This window comes from Macaca fascicularis, chromosome X (assembly GCF_037993035.2).
Source record: "Macaca fascicularis isolate 582-1 chromosome X, T2T-MFA8v1.1".
Lineage (NCBI taxonomy): Eukaryota > Metazoa > Chordata > Mammalia > Primates > Cercopithecidae > Macaca > Macaca fascicularis.
The window spans coordinates 160,995,474-161,012,627 of record NC_088395.1 but is presented as its reverse complement, the minus strand read 5'-3'; the positions used below and the strand labels follow the sequence as shown (position 1 = coordinate 161,012,627).

The following is a 17,154-nucleotide window of genomic DNA, read 5'->3' as shown; positions in this document are numbered from 1 at the left end:
GCCCTAGTGGACTGGATCCAGTGGGAACTCACCCTGACTTATCTCTTTCACAGAGTCCACATCTGGCCAATGGGAAACACACCTTTTGCTTGGAAAAACCCTGGGGATGTAGGTCAATCATAATGCAGTAGCATTCTCCTGTCCCTATCACCAAAGAATTCAGTCACCCTGTTTCTCATTTCCTGGGGGGAGGGGAGTAGTCAGAACTCAATCTCCATGACCCCCAACTGTAAGGGTCACCTAGCAAGCACTTTGGGTTTGAGGGGTCCAAGAATAGTGGAACTACCAAATTTGGTAGGTCTACCCTGATATTTCACATAAACCAATGTATCTTATGCTCATTTTTTAGTGAAAAGAAATAATTTGTGTTCCTTTTGGTTTTTATAAGGTGTTTTTGAGACAGTTGAAATGTTACCATCCAAAGCTGGAATTTGGCGGGTGGAATGCCTTATTGGCGAGCACCTACATGCTGGGATGAGCACACTTTTTCTGGTGTACAGCAACAGTGAGTAGCCATGTGGGCAGCCTACTTCTTTACAGCTTTCCTCCTTTCTCGAATGGTTGCTTGTGTCAGGAAATAAATACAAGCTTACATCATTATCAAATTTAAAAAGAATATTGCTGGTAGAAATCATCAGAGTTCTCAGAGGAGGGCAGATATACTTGAAGCTTTGAACACTTTGAACCTGAAGCTCTAAATAATTGACCAGAAAAACACCTCATTTTCACAACTTGGTAAAGCTCTAAGATCTCCAGTAGCAGATTTTGGAATTTAATGTTGATTTAGTTACCAGATAATTTAGAAATATTACTTGGAAGAGTTTGGAGATTTAACCCTAAACAAGTAAGAGAACCACTGGTCTATTTATGTATGGACCCCAGTTTTTTCAGCTGTAAAATGTGAATCATTCTAGCACCCGTTAGGATTAATTAAATGAACTAATACAGTAAAACATTTAGTACAGTTCTTGGCACATTTAAACACTAAAAAATATTAGCATTTGTTGACATTCTCCCATTTTCATTGACTTACATTTGAGAAGCTGAATTTTGTGCACTTCTAGTTACTGTGTTCCACCTGTTTCATTTCAGAGTGTCAGACTCCCCTGGGAATGGCTTCTGGACGCATTAGAGATTTTCAGATTACAGCTTCAGGACAATATGGTAAATACTATTATTTTTGCTCCAAGAACCTGGGCTGATTATATCTTTTTTAATAATCTGTTGGAGAATCTCAGATAATGAATCCATCTCCATGCTTCTATTTGCTCTATTCCATAAGTGCCTCTCAAATACATCTCCTCCTCTCCACTTCCCACTGTGGCCATCTTAACTCTGGTCACTATCATTTCTTACCTGGGCAATGACACTGCCTCCTTAAATATCCTCCCTACCTTCACTATTCCTTCCTTGAGTCAATTCTTTTCACTGTAGCAGGAAGCTACACTTTCCTGTGAGCAGTAATGGTAACGTTTGACTAGGGTCTATAGAGAATTATCAAAAATTGTTTTAGAGCACTACTGCCCACAGGCAAAATGCAGCACACTGCCTGTTTTTGTATGGCATGTGAGCTATGAACAGATTTTCCATTTTTAAATAATTGACAAAAAGATGAAGACTATTTCACGACGTGAAATTATAAAATTCAAATTTCAGCATCCATAATAAAGTCTTATTTTGGAACACAGCCATGTCCATTAATTTACATCTATGGCTACAGCAGCAGTAACATAGTTGCAACAGAGACCATATAATATGCAAAGCCTAAATGATTTACTATCTGGCCCTTTACAAAAAAAGTTTGCCAACCTATGTTTTTGTGGGGTAAAAAATCCCCTTGAAAAAGAGGCTTAAGAGTTGTATACCAAAATAGTAACATTTTTCACTAGGTGGAAGGGTTACATTTTAAAATTTCTTTTATTTGTATTTTTACTTATTTTTATTTTTACTTTTCATTTTCTGATTTTTCTACAATGAATATAAATTGTATAATAAATAATAGGCCAGGCATGTTGGCTCACGCCTGTAATCCCAGCACTTTGCGAGGCTGAGGCAGGCAGATCACCTGAGGTCAGGAGTTCAAGACCAGCCTGGCCAACATAGTGAAACCCTATCTCTACTAAAAATACAAAAATTAGTCGGGCATGGTGGTGCGCAATTGTAGTCCCAGCTATCCGGGAGACTGAGGCAGGAGAATTGCTTGAACTCAGGAGGTGGAGGTTGCAGTGAGCCAAGATCACGCCATTGCATTCCAGCCTGAGCGAGACTAAGCAACAGAGCAAGACTCTATCTCAAAAAAAGAAAAAAAAGAAAAGAAAAGAAATAATAATATTATTATTTGGTAGTGTCGGTAACAAATTGCAGTATCAGCTAATTAGCGGTGCTAACAATTAACAAAATTATAAATTTTAGAAAATAAAATGGACAACAAGGATAAGCAGTATCCTTAGATAGTAATTGATACTGGTATGCCATAAAGCCTTTATGTTTTTCTCTATTTTCACCACAGCTTAGATTAATCTTTCTCAAGACAATAATTTTATTCTCAAGTGTCTAGGACCAACCCAGCTGATTTAATCTCTGTTTCTTTACTTTGGCAAAGGACAGTGGGCCCCAAAGCTGGCCAGACTTCATTATTCCGGATCAATCAATGCCTGGAGCACCAAGGAGCCCTTTTCTTGGATCAAGGTTAGAAAATTTAATCAATGGTGGGAAATGTATCACATTCAGTCAATTGCATTACTTATTCCTCCTGTAAGCTCAAAAGATTCTATGAATATGAGAAAACTAAAGAACAGAATGCCTTATGATTTGTATGAAAGCAGTCATGAACAAAGAGATATGGGGATAGAATTGAGTATACTGATATGTTGTATTTCTGTATTTTAGTCCTTCTACTGAATATTTTCTGAATATTTTCTATAATATTGAACTCATCATCTCTCAATACAGTATATGTTATTATTAGATGCTGCCAACCGCCCAGGTGTCCTTAAGTACTCCAATCCCCTTTATTTTAACATAAAACAATGGTTCACAAATGCAAACCACATGTGTAATTTTACATTTTCTAGCAGCCACGTTTTCAAAAATGTGAAATTCACTTTAATAATACATTTTATTTAACTCAACATATCTGAAAATACTATCATTTCAACATTTGATCAATCGGGCCCCTTCAAAGGCAGACAGATGATGGAAACTTCTGGGTCTCTTCCATGCCTCACAAAAGCTGAGGGCAGCTTGGCAGTGCCTACTCAGCCTCTCCACCTAAACAGGAAATGGAGAAAACATTTTGGTTTCCATCTTTGTAAATAGCATGTCTATTAATGCCACAGCATTGTTTTGTAGACACTGCCAATTTTGACTCAATCTGAGCTGCTGTTCACTAATCCCTAAGTATTTTTTGTTTGTTTGTGCTTCTGCCAAACAACATGTTATGTTCTTCACCTTGTATTTCTATGGTTATTTTCAACCTTAAATGTATCCCTATATAGAGGACATATTTATCTATTTGGCCGCCCTGTGTCTGTGCTATTTAATTTTTTGTAATAACATTCTTATTTGGGAGGGGGGAATTATATCTTCCTCCCTAGATATAACCTGATAAGACTAGTAAATAGAGTGTCCTGTCTGTGCCTAGCCAATGAACCCTGAACAATATACCCTGTTGTTTCCACTTACTAGATTTGGCCCATTGTTTCAGTTTGCCAATCTTCAGTATCCCAAAGTGTTTCCTAGTTTTTCCAGTTACTGATTTGATCAGTAAACTTTGTAATACTGCAGCAAAGTCATGATCAAAGTATTGAAGTAGATAAGACTTCCTTAGTATGTGCACAATACTAAGCAAGCTAGATGTTACTATCATCTTCATTTCAGATAATGAAATTGAAGCATAGAGAGGTCCAAGTCACATTGAAGCATAGAGAGGCCCAAGTCACATGGCTAGTAAGTGACTGAGCCAAAATTCAAATTCTGATGGTTGGGCTCCAGAACCCTAGTTGGTAACCATTGTACTACACTGTTTCCAGAATGCTCCCTTTAAGTTGATAACCATCTATTAACTGTCACTGTTTACTTATGGAAATTAAACCAGTTACAAATCCACCTAGTTATGTTATCATCTACCACTATTAAATCACCTTATCTTCAAGGTGGTTTTTGCCATCTGTCCTACTAAGGTCCAGCTAGACTTTTTATATATCTTGTAACTTTAAAATAAACCATGGAGATGGAGTTGAAAGGCGTGCTGACAAGGAAGGGAGTTGGAGAAGGCATCTATTCTCGTGAGAAGGCCTGAAGAGTGCACAACAGCCTGGCCACAAGAGCACTGGGCTGGCTTGAGGAGCACCAGGTGACCAAGACCAGGCAATGCACAGGGGGAAGTCAGCAGGCTCCATGGAGATACGCAGCTGCAATATTTGTACTTTTATACAATGAAACTCATTACCCCCTTGCTTACTTCCTAGTAGACAGATGTGTCTTGTAGTTACACTGAAACACCCAGCTGGTGCACATAGGTGAAGCTATTGAGTCTGTAATTGTCAAACTGCTCCCAGGTGCCAATTATAATGTAGAAGAGGCACAAGAAGATGAAGTAGATAAGCCTGGCAGTTTGTCAAGCATTCATCAGTTGCCAAGCATTCGTCAGTTGCAGAATGTAGGTAGGCTGCCAAGGCTTTATTGTAGCCTGGTTCTATTGCAGCTTTATTCTAGCAAGGCTGCTAGAAAATACAATAATCACTGGTCCAAGAAAAAACTCTTATACTCTATCTATATGAAGAAACAGTAAAAGTCAATTCAGTAAAAATCATGATTTTTGTGCCTGTTGCTTTCACTTTTTTATGCCATAATACCAAGATGTTAAAATGAAGTGTCTTTGAATGGGAATACCATCTAATCTGGAAAAAGACAGTGCTGCAACTTCTGAAGACCTTGACACTCTGTCCTGTTACCCTGCTTCATTTTTCTCCTGCATTTATCACTACTTGAGGCTATAAACAAATAAAAACATATATGATATAAGGTCTATTTCCCCTACTCAACTGTAAGTTCCATGAGGGCAGGGCTTTGTTTCTTGTTTACTACTCTATTCCCTGTACCTAAAACAGTGCTTGGCACATAGCAAGTGCTAAAAAATATTCTTTGGATGAGTGTATGAATGGAACTTACAGTGAGCTGGAGGCGGCAGTTATTAAGCACAAGAGTCATGACCAGTCCAATTTGTGTGTGTCAGGCATCTGTGAAAACATGCTAAATTTGACTTGCTTGTTAGGACAGTAACTGATACTTCTAATGTTCTTGTAGTCCACGACCTCTTCTTTAAGAAGTGTCCATTCTATACTACTTTTCCATTATTCACTCATTCATTCCAAAGCATTTGCTATATAGCAGTATTACACCAGATACCATATTAGGTGCTGGGGCTAGAGAGAATATAAAAGCTAACATTGATCGAGTGTTTAGTATGCACTAGGCACTGAACTCAGCACATTACATGTATTAACTCTTTAACCCTTATGGCAGCCCTTTGAGATTAAAAACTAATATTATCTTCACTTTACAGATAAATTGAGACACAGAAAGTTTAGGTTCATTGCCTTAAGGATCTCAGTCTAATAAGAAAAGCAGAAAAGCAAAGCAACCTTATAATATGGTGCAATAATTTGCTATAATAAAGTTATATACAAAGTGAAGTAGAAGCATAGAAGAAGCAGCACTAAATTTGTCTGGGTGAGTCAGAGCAGGCTAACCAGGAAAAATAGTTTCTGAACTAACACTCGAAGGAGGTGTAGCAGTTCATCACTGACAGTGATGTTGGGCTGGGTCTGGTTTGGGAAGAGGGCAGGAAATTGGCTTTAGTCTGAGACTGAGGTGTGGGCAAAGCATTAGCTTATGTGGGTCCATTAGCTTATGTGAGTCCACAAAAGGGGTGTGTGTGTGTGTGTGTGTGTGTAGGAAATGGGGACTCAATGATTTGGTAGTGGTTTGGTTTGTCAAGAAGCAGGCTGGGAACTCAATAAGCATTTTTCTATTCATTTCTATTGTTTATCCCACAGCTTCACACACACATGCACATTTCAACATTGGTGACTGCTTCACTTGCACATGTCAGGTAATGATGGACACATCTGTAGCAATGTAGATTCTTCCTAAGCTAATAATTAGTTTCAGGAGGTAGTACATACATTTAAAAATAGGTTGAAATAAAGTATTGTTTTAATTGGTAGGTGGATCTGTTGGCACCAATGATTATTCACGGCATCAAGACCCAGGGTGCCCGTCAGAAGTTCTCCAGCCTCTACATCTCTCAGTTTATCATCATGTATAGTCTTGATGGGAAAAAGTGGCAGACTTATCGAGGAAATTCCACTGGAACCTTAATGGTATGTAATTAGTCATGTAAAAGGAATGCCTGAATACTTTAAAGAATTTTGGCAGATTTCAGATATTGGACAAACACTCTTAGCTTCTACAAACTTAACTCCAAAAAATACTTTTTCACTTATGAACAATAGGAGTTATTACGGACATATCAGCAAAAATGTAGTAGTGTTAAGGCTCGTAGATGATAGAAATGAAAAGATGCTGTATTGACAGAATTATGTGATTCAGGATTGTGTGGATTGATGATTGTGAGCTTGCTTATTGATATCCTAGGTTTGAGGTTATAGTAGGACAATCAGGTTGAAATGTCCAGCAGGCAGTAGGTGAAAGACAAGTTTAGAGGGCAAAACCATGGATGGAGATGAAGATTTATGACTTCCACATAAAAGGATGGGTGAAACTTTGGGAATTGATGAATTCTCTAGAGGTGAGCTCAAGACCCTTAAAGGCTTAAAACCTCAGCGTTATTGTCTACTCTTCCCTCATTTTTATGCCCACAAATCTGGTCAATCCTTTATTTGTAATGCCTCTCACATCTTTCTTCTGTTTCCATTTATACCACTGTTGCCACAGCCCAGGGTCCCATCACCTCACACTTGATCTACTGTTTTACATTCCTAACTAGTCTTCCCCTGTTTCTAATCTATTCTCCAACAAAGGCTGCACATCATTTTCAGGATAAGCATCAGTTGCCTGTCTAAAACTTTTCAATATCTTCCCATTGTCTTCAGAATAAAGTTCAAAGTCTTCAAATGACCCCAAGCAAGATAACTTTTGTTTGCCCCTTTAGATCCATTTTCCTGCTTCTCTATCCTGCTTCTTGTTCTGTGAGGTGAGCTTGTATAGAATACATCAACAGGCTACCTTGTCCTCCAGCTTTTGGTTGGATTTCACCAACAGGGAGCACTGGCAAAAGATTGGCATATTTATTCTTCCGACTTTCCCCTTGTAGAGGAGTTCACTCTCTCTATCCACTTAAGGTCACTGTTTCCCTCAGAGTGGCTTTTTCAACCTGTACTAGTTACTATTGCTGTGTACCAACCCACTTCAAAACTTAGTGTCATAACAAAAACCATTATGTTTTACTCACAGATTCTGTAGATCAAGACTTTGGGACACAGTGGGGATGGGTGGTTTCTGGAGCCTCAGTTAGGAATATTTAACAGCTGGGTGCTAGAATCATCTGGAAGTTCCTTCTCTTGCTTTTCTGGTGGTTGGTGCTGACTGTCAGCTAGGACAGAATCTGGGGTTATTGACTGATGTAACTTTACATGGATTTTCCCTGAGGCCTGGGCTTCCTTACAGCGTGTTTCAAGGTAGTTGGACTTCTTTTTTGTGGGGCAGGGAGGGTGGGAGGAGGACAGAGTCTCACTCTGTTGCCCAGGCTGGAGTGCAGTGGTGTGATCTTGGCTCACTGCAGTCTCTGCCTCCCGGGTTCAAGTGATTCTCCTGCCTCAGCCTCCTGAGTAGCTGGGACTACAGGTTCATGCCACCACACCCAGCTAATTTTTGTATTTTTAGTAGAGACGGGTTTTGCCATGTTGACCAGGCTGGTCTTGAACTCCTGACCTCAGGTGATCCGCCTGCCTCAGCCTCCCAAAGTGCTGGGATTACAGGTGTGAGCCACCGTGCCCAGCCTGTAGTTGGACTTCTTACACATCATTTTAGGGCCTCCAAGTGTGAGTGTTACAGTTAACAAGGTGAAGACTACATAACCTTTTCTGCCCTAGTCTTTAAGTTATGTAGCATCACTTTTGTCAACAAAAAGAGTTGAACTCTGTAAAATATTTTAAGAGATTTATTCTGAGCCAAATATGAGTGAGTATGGCCCATGACACGGCCCTCAGGAGGTCCTAAGAACGTGTGCCCAAGATGGTCGGGGCACAGCTTGGTTTTATACATTTTAGAGAGGCTTGAGACATCAATCAAATACATTTAAGAAATACATTGATTTGGTCCAGAAGGTGGGACAACTCAATCTGGGGGCTTCCGGGCTACAGGTGAATTTAAACATTTTCTAGTTGACAATTGGTTGAGTTTGTCTAAAGACCTGGGATTGATAGAAAGGGAATGTTCAGGTTAAGATAAACATTGTGGAGACCAAAGTTCTTTTGAAGTCTTATAGTGGCTGCCCTTAGAGACAATAGATGACAAATGTTTTGTATTCAGATCTTAGTTAATCTCTTTAGGATTGGGAGGGGCTGGAAGAAAAAGATCTAGCTATGTTAATAGAGATTCTTTACAGATGCAAATTTCCCCCCACAAAGAACAGCTTTGCAGGGCCATTTAAAAATATGGCAAAGAAACATGTTTTGGGGCAAAATATTTTTATTTTCTTCCTTGTCTCACAATGTTATTCCAGAGTCAGGTTGGAAAGTAAATCATGATATATAAAGGTTAAATAAAACCCATCTGATGAGAATTTATGATTTGTAGGGCATGACTCCGCAGGCCCCTTAGATAGGAATTTGGGCAAGATAAAAAAAAATCAGAGTTTAGTCCTCACTTTCAATACATTCTATTGGTTATAAGCAAATCACATATCCACCTAGATTCAAGGGGAAGAGACATAGACCCTAATTTTTAATGGGAGAAATGTTAAATAATTGATGGTCATTTTTAAAAGCCACTATAATAATCTATCCAATTCTCTCTTTCAGGATGTTTCTGTCTCTTCTGATCCTTTCAGGTTTAGGGATTGTCAACAAACAAAAAGTTAAACCCTGTAAAATACCTGAAGAGATTTATTATGAGCCAAATATGAGAGACCAGTGGCCTCTGACACAGCCCTCAGGAGATCCTGAGAACACGTACTCAACGTGGTCTGGCTACAACTTGGTTTTACACATTTTAGGGAGACATAAGACATAAATCAATAGATGTAAGATGTATATTCATTGAGTTTGGAAAGGCAGGACAACTGGAAGCGAGGCGGGGCTTCCAGGTCGTAGGTAGATTCAAAGATTTTCTGATTGGCAATTAGTTGAAAGAGTTAAGTTATTGTGTAAAGACTTAGAATCAATAGAGAGGAACATCTGGGTTAAGATAAGGGATTGTGAAGACCAAGGTTTTGTCATGCAGATGAAGCCTCCGGGTAGCAGGCTTCAGAGAGAATACATTGTAAATGTTTCTTATCAGACTTAAAGAGTCTTTTCTATCCGTCTTAAGGTCTGTGTTGATGTTAATGCTGGTCAGATTTTTCTGAATTCCAAAAGGGAGGAGGGTATAATGAGGCATGTTTGATCCCCACCTTCTCATCATGGCCTGAACTAGTTTTTCAGGTTAACTTTGGAATGCCCTTTGCTGAAAGGAAGGGTTCATTCAGATGGTTGGGGGGATTAGAATTTTATTTTGGGTTTACGGGATGGTAATACTCTGTTCCCACCCTCCTAACTAGTATATTTATTAAATCTTCCACAAATTATCCTAATTTCCATGTTTTCTGTTCCTTGCTGGATCCCTTGTTTCATACAGTAATTGGTGCTAGAAGAAACCCCAGGAAACAGATTTTCAAAATGCAATTCTAAGGTTACATTGCTAATATATTCAAGAAACACAGAGATAACATATTTGCCTAGGAAGAAAATAAGCAGTTAGGGAATCCATGACATGTGTTAGTATTATAGTTTCTCAGATTATCACCAGTGATACTATGGGATGAGTTGCAGATGGCAAGTAAGACACTGGGGAGATTAAATGACAGTGGCATTTAGTCACTGTGGCAACAAACATAGCCATTACCTGATTGTAGAATGGTCTGTCTTCTTACAGCCCTAGAGGACATACACATGGAAAAAGAAATGAAATGTGACTATATACTGTTATGCCCAGACCGTTTATTCCCCAAAGAAGACCACCAGAGTCCAGAGTCAAAGCTAAGCAGCAAGGATCTTTATTACAGGTTCGAACCTGGAACTCTCACTCGCTCGCAAAACGAGATGGGCAGGAGAGCTCCCCCACTGAGCTCCAAGCAGTGTTATATAGTCTAAGAAAAGTGGGCATACAGTTATTATACAAATCAGATATATGATTGGCTAGTGTTTGAACAAGGCGATTTGGCTAACTATGATTGGTTCCCGCCATTTCTGATATTTCGGTTCAACCTTTGAGGCGGGAGAGCAGGTTTATGGCAGCAAGAGTTTATCTTACTTAAACACGTCTTGTGACCTTGCCTCAGAACTTACAAAATCTCAGAACGTGCAGAAAAACAGGTACTCACAGAACTTACGAAATCTCTGGTATGTGCAAAACAAAATCTCTGGTACGTGCAGAAAAACAGGTACTCACAGAACTTACGAAATCTCTGGTATGTGCAAAGATTAGAGAGCAGAACAAAGGGTGTAGCGGGGTGGGGGCGGGTACACATCTATCTTTGTGTCCTTTCAATACAAAATAAGAACACTGATGAACATACATGGAAAATCAGGATGCATACATAGAGCTTTTGAGGAATCCTCCACATCCTGTGGTTGTAGGCAGATACGACTTAAGGGCTGAGCATAAGTTGCAGAGCTGCAGTGACAATTAAATGCTCAACTCTACCAGATCTACTGTGCTGTGGTAAGAGTACTGGTGGGAAGGAGTGAAACTCTGAGGCCTCCATTGAAACTCCACCTCCATTTGAGATGGAGGCATTTAGGCAGACATGGATGAGGCTGAGAATTGCAAACCTCCAAATTCCCCTGAACCTCCTTTGCCTGAGGAGGCAACCACTCACCAGTCTCTGAAGCAGTCATCCCTCTTTTGCATAAAAGCCTTTCAGTGGCTATAACTGGGATAGGTGCCTCACAAACCAGTGACTGTTCTCCTTAGAGAGCCTGTTTGGCCACTACAAAAGCCAGGCGAGTCACGGAATATGACAGCAGAGCATCACAAATTTAATCAGGTGGTGATGCCAAAAAAAAATTGCAATTCCAGATATCATATCTCTGTTGAAGCAAATTTACACAGGCCCAGGAGCCTGATATAGAAGTATTTACCTAGAAAATGCTTTTTCTTCATTTCCATACATTAGTAAAATCAGAATACATTTGAATTTACCAAGTAGGAACAAGAGTATTAAGTTTACTGTCCATGCATCAGGGCAATGTTAGCTCTTTTGTTTTCTATCATAATATAGACTCAAGTGACCTCAAACATCTTTACATCCCACAAGCACCATGCCTGTCCATTACACTGATGACATTACACTGACAGGACCTGGTAAACATATAACAAATAAGCCTATCTTGTTCCTGACTTTAATGAGAATGTAACCTGTGTTTCATTGTTTAATATAATGTTCACTGTTAGTTTCAAATACTTTTTATGACGTCTAAAAAGTTTTCTTCTATTCCTATTTCATTTGCAGTGGCAACTGAATTTTATCAAATGCTTTTCCAGCATCTTTGACATGGTCACATTTCTCTTTTGTATTGTCAGATTATACTTAACATTCAGTAGTGTGCTGACAATAAATTAGCAACCCACAGGGGAGCAAAGTGAGAGGAGGTTAGGAAGTAAAGGCCTTGATTTATAGCATTGGCAGATTTCCCTGACATAAATACTACTCCCATCATGCCTGGCCCCAGGGGTGGGAAGAGATGCTTACTTACAATTGGCTCTCACAGACCAGTGCAAGAGAACTACTGTGCTCCATTCCTGGGAAAACTTTCATCAGTCATAGTGTGTTAGTCATTTAAAACTTAGCTGGATCCAATTTGCCAACATTTTATTTATAATTTCTATATCTATATTCATGGATGAAATGGGTTTAACTTCTTCAGTAGCTCTACTTATCAGGTTTTGGCATGAGAGTTATATTAAACTTGAAAATAAAATGGGAAAGCTTCCATTTTTTCCATGAAACTATTGCTCTAGAATAGCTTATTTAATGTAGGAATCCAGTATTTAATGAGAGTAAATGAAAAAGCCATGTGAGCCATGTGCTTTATTTAGTGAGAGATACTAGGCTATATTTTCCAATCCTTATGTGATTATTGCTATTCTCATTTGTGTTTCCTTGAGTTAATGTCTGCAAATGTGCACATTAGAGTCATATATCCCTTCCTGTGCCATACATCTATATCTGTATACATACATATGTCTTTTCTCCTTTTTTTCCCTCTGTAGCAAGAGTTGGCAAGTGTTTGTCTATTCTATTAATTTGTCAAAGAATCAGCTCAGTTTTAAACTCAAACCTGGTTTTGAAAGAGGTGTTTCTAGTTCATCAATCTCTGTTCAAAACTTTAAAAATTCTATTTTCCTTTCTTTTGGTTTGTTTGTTCTCTACAATCTGGAGGTGAATGCTTAGTTCACTTATTCTTCAATCTTTGTCCTTTAATGATAAGGATAAATTAGTTATAGTTATTAACTACTCTCATGAGGTTCATTCCTTGAACAGCCACTGAGCAACTACTATGTTCTGGGTTCTAATTCAGGGGTGGGCAAACTATAGCCCCAGAATTTGGCCCACAGCCTGCTTTTGTACGGACTGTGAGTTAAGAATAGTTTTTACACGTTTAAAGGATTGCAAAGACAAACATACAAAGAAACAAAGAAGACTGTGCAACAGAGATCATCTGCGGTCTGTAAAGACTAACACATTTCTATCTGGCCCTTGACAGAAAGAGTCTGTGGGCTGCTGGTCTCCTCTAACGGTGGTAGAGATGCCTACACGGTTAACATTAATCCTTGGCACCAGAATCCTCAGCACCTAGGAACCAGATCTTGCCTAATACACTAATTTCAGTCTTGATCACCTTCCTCCGGCGTAGTGGTTCTCAAACGTCTTTGTCTTTGTGCTATTCGCATATAAAATATTCTTTCATAAGCAACACTTCTCCTTTTAGGAGTACCTCATAATGGGGAGAAGGGGAACCCCAACACCCTTTAAGGGTTCACTGCTTCGCTGCCACCATTTCCGACGGTTTACACTGTTTTAAATGTGGATCTGGAATTGTTTTCAAGTTAAAAAGCAAAGGAATCATGTTCTCTGAAAATATTTGCTTTTGGCATGCTATAAATCAGTGTTGACTTTTGATATTGATGTGGTACATTAGGAGGGAATTCTCAAAAATGCTGAAATCTGGCCCCGGCCCAGTTATCACTGCTCTTAAGTTTCTGAGGGAGATACATGAATGAGCCCACGGCAAATGGAAAATGAGGAGTTTCAGTGTTTCCTAGAATTATGCTCAGCTACCCAGTACCTGACTGTCTGGTTATCCTTCCCGTCACCTCCCTGATGCAAGGAGTTTGGACCAGAGGCCTAAGGGGGCTTCTCCTGAAGCCCAAATCCCAAACTGGTCACCAGTCATGCTCCGTAACTCCTAAACCTGACAATAAGCCAGCCGGCCAGGTCTGCAGCCCGGGTTAAGAGGAGCATACCAGGAAACAGCCAAAGAGCAAAGGACCATGAGCCCTTCAACCGCTTTTACAATAATTTGGGCTAGGCGTTCAGGGCTCCGTAGGACCCTTCCTGGCAGCCAAGTGAGAGTGAGAGAAAGAGGAATGACGGTGCTTCCCGTTACTTCCACACTGTTGAAATAGAAGTAGAAGCAGAAAAGAACACCCTACAAGTCCCACCCATTTTGAGGCACTCAACTCACAGTGACAACCCTCCACACCTCTCCCCCGCAAAAAGACGCATAACAAAAACACCTACTCCAAACTGTGTCCTTATATCTCAGCCCTGAAGATCAGTATTGTGTGCCACTTTGGCCCAAAGGATGCATTTCCCCAGGGTTGAAAGTCTGAGAAAGAGGCTATATTCCGAAGGGTTCTTGTTGTCACCATCAAAAGGATCAAAAAGACGCAATAAATAAGAAAACAGCTTAGTTGGGTTGCATGCTCCATTTGAGCCAGTAAGCCTTGGAAACTTAAGTGTTTTCAAATGGAACGCCATCCTGCTTTTGGGGAACACGGAGGCTGCCTCGCAGTCACATGATCGCACACCACCAAAGGGCCACGCACTCTGATTTCACCCACTTAACTAAAAGTTGCAGCAAAATCCCTATTACAGGCCAGGCGTGGTGGCTCATGCCTGTAATCCCAGCACTTTGGGACCCCGAGGAGGGTGGCTCATTTGAGGTCAGGAGTTGGAGACCAGCTTGGCCAACATGGTGAGACCCCGTCTCTATTAAAAATACAAAAATTAGCCTAGCATGGTGGTGCGCGCCTGTAATCCCAGGTACTCTGGAGGCCGAGGTAGGAGAATCGCTTGAACCCAGGAGGCGGAGGTTGCAGTGAGCCGAGATCACGCCACTGTGCTCCAGCCTGGGTGACAGAGTGAGACTCCATCTCGGGGATGGGGGGGCGGGGGGAATCCCTATTACAAATAAAAGCTGTTGTGATCCACACTGCATATACCTCTGGGAAAAGAACCGGAACCGTGAATTCCAATGCAAATTGATGCATCGGCACCGGACCCACTGCATTGGACACGTTTGCCTTGCAGTCACCCCAGTACGGAGCACATCACAGATGATCTCTGCAGGTTCGTTGCCCTGAGGCAGGTTCGTTGCCCACATAGGAGGCAGGCATAGTGCAAATTTCAAAGGAACGAACACATCCTGGAGCCCAAAGAGCTATCTGGTTCTGCTTCTGGCCTCCTGACAAGTAGGGAAGAGAGTCACATTTTATAGACGAGGGACACCAAAACCACACATGAGGAGTGCAAGAGTAGCTTTATCATGGATTTAGGGCTGTGGTTACAAGGAAGCTGTAAGGAATAAAATGACTCCCCTGCCACGAAGACGTACTGTGCGGACGAGTGGAAGGAGAAATGTGGCCATTACAAAGACACAGAAATACCTTCAGAAATGAGGGGCAGGATGAAATCATCTAGGGTAGGTATTTAGAGGGAGAGTGCCGTGCAAAATAAAATCCTCACTATGAAACAAAGGCGGAGGCAGGAGGCTGCGTTGGGTGGAAGAAGCAGAGGAAGGAGACGAAAGGGACTGTCATTTTCATGTCGTGGCTTTTTAGAAGACGGCGGTGTCCTCTACTCTGATTCTATCAAAGTGTGTTCTTGGGATGCAGGTAACGTTCAGCCAACGAAATAATTCCTATGGCGGCAACAGGAATAACAAAACGCAGAAGCGGGAACGATGTCTTTTTTATTCCTCCCCAGATGCAAACGTGGATGTGTGAGGTTTGGTAACAGGCAAAGTCATCTGGTTCACGTGACTGATGGGAATCCCCTGCGGTCTGGGCAAAAAGTCACTGGGTGAATGGGATGGATCAGACTCCCTGTCCTGAGGGGGAGACGGTTTCTTGCAGAACGAGGTGAAGGAGGTGGTTCTGCTCAGCAGTCAACAGTGGCCACATCTCCACCTGCAGCGACTTGATGGCTTCCGTGTCCTTTTCGTGGGCAGCCATGACCAAAGACTGGAGCAGCAGAAAGAGCTCCTCGGGAAGCTGGCCGCTGCTCTCCTGCCCGTGGCTGTCAAAAGCCTCCCAGGAGTACTTCTCCAGGGTCTGGGCGTGCTCCGGCAGCAGCTTGGCCGGCGGTGGTTGTAGGAGGAGCAGCAGCAGCACGCGGGACACCTCGCAGCGGACCAGCACGTCCGAGAAGGCGCCCAGGGCGGCGGGAGAGGGCGCCGCCGAGCCGGAGTTTGGAGGAAGCAGCGCGGCCGGTAGGGCGGGGGTCGCCCCGGGCCCGGGCCCGGGCTGGGGCCCCGGCGGCGGGGGCGGCGGCAGTGACTGCACCGGGTGGCTGCCGTGCTCCCGCGCCAGGCGCTGCATGCGCGTGAAGACCGCCAGGGCGCCGGTGTAGTCGCGCGCCAGCAGCTGGCAGGAGGCGGCCTCGCCCAGCGCCTGCAGCGCGGCCAGGGGCAGCTGGGGCAGCTGGAGCTGGGCGGCGCGCTGGAAGTGACCGGCGGCGGCGGCCGGCTGGCCCAGGTCGCGCAGGGCGGCGGCCAGCTCGAGGCAGAGGGCGGCGGCGGCGGCCGGCTGGCCCAGCTCGAGGTGCAGACGCACCGCGGCGCCCAGGGCGCTGGCGGCGGCCTGCAGCGGCTCCCCGTAGGCGGCGGGGCAGACCAGGCGCTGGCGCGCGTCGCGCTCCTGCCGCAGGAAGAGGCGGGCGGCCTCGGTGAGGGCCAGCGCCTCCCCGGGCCCGTGGAAGAGCGCCTGCTGGCAGCGCGCCACCGCCAGCTGGCACCAGGCCGCGTACGGCAGACACTCCTGGGCGCGCAGCTCCCGGCCCAGCTGTCCGAACTGCTCGCCGGCCTCCGCCACGTTCGGCTTCCGCAGGAACCGCTTCTTCAACTTGTTCGATACCAGCCGGTAGCGGGCCAGGAAGTCCCCGGCCTCGGGTCCCGAGCCGGCGCCGCCGCCCAGGCCGGCCGCCGCCGCCGCCATGCTCGCCGCCCCAGGCACTTCCGGACGCGCTGCCGCAGCTGGCGGACGGGCGGGGCGGGGCGGGGCGGGGCGGGGCGGGGCGACGTGCCCTGCGTCCACCTTGGCGGGCTGCCGGCGTGCCGGCGCCCGCTCCCCAGCCCGAGCGTGCCCCTTGCCCTGGTGATGTGCAAAGAGCGGGATCGGAGGCGGGGCCTGGCCGGGCTGTGAGCGGCGCATGCAAATCCAGGGTCTCGGGGATGCGGAGCCAAGACCCTGGGAAGGTACGCGGGGCCTGGCCGGGCGCCAGCTGCTGCTAGCTCGGCTGCAATGCAGATGGTCTCGCTTGCTGAAGGCCTCCCACAGCCTCTCCATCTGAACATGACCCAAACTAAACTCGTGACCCTAATTCCGTGTCCGTGCATTTCTCGACTGTTTTCCCCCCACCGCTCA

At 43.5% G+C, this 17,154-nt stretch overlaps 2 protein-coding genes across 8 annotated transcripts in view; one reads left to right on the top strand and one right to left on the bottom strand.

Annotated features, from left to right (window-relative positions):
- Positions 1-17,154, top strand: part of F8 (coagulation factor VIII) — a 209,992-nt gene that overhangs the window by 144,336 nt on the left and 48,502 nt on the right. For 4 of the 7 annotated variants that reach the window (XM_045383830.2, XM_045383831.2, XM_005595034.4 and 1 more), the window contains 4 exons: positions 389-505; positions 1,093-1,164; positions 2,603-2,688; positions 6,231-6,386. In XM_045383830.2, the coding sequence (XP_045239765.2) occupies positions 389-505; positions 1,093-1,164; positions 2,603-2,688; positions 6,231-6,386 (431 nt within the window). Of the gene's footprint in view, positions 1-388; positions 506-1,092; positions 1,165-2,602; positions 2,689-6,230; positions 6,387-16,820; positions 16,986-17,154 lie in introns of those variants that run through there. The other 3 variants (XR_287458.5, XM_005595039.5, XM_005595040.5) reach the window with 2 other exon arrangements.
- On the bottom strand, positions 15,032-16,747 carry F8A1 (coagulation factor VIII associated 1). The gene has a single exon (XM_045383835.3). It carries the CDS (start codon positions 16,723-16,725, stop codon positions 15,607-15,609), a length of 1,119 nt encoding a protein of 372 aa, XP_045239770.2. The 5' UTR covers positions 16,726-16,747; the 3' UTR covers positions 15,032-15,606.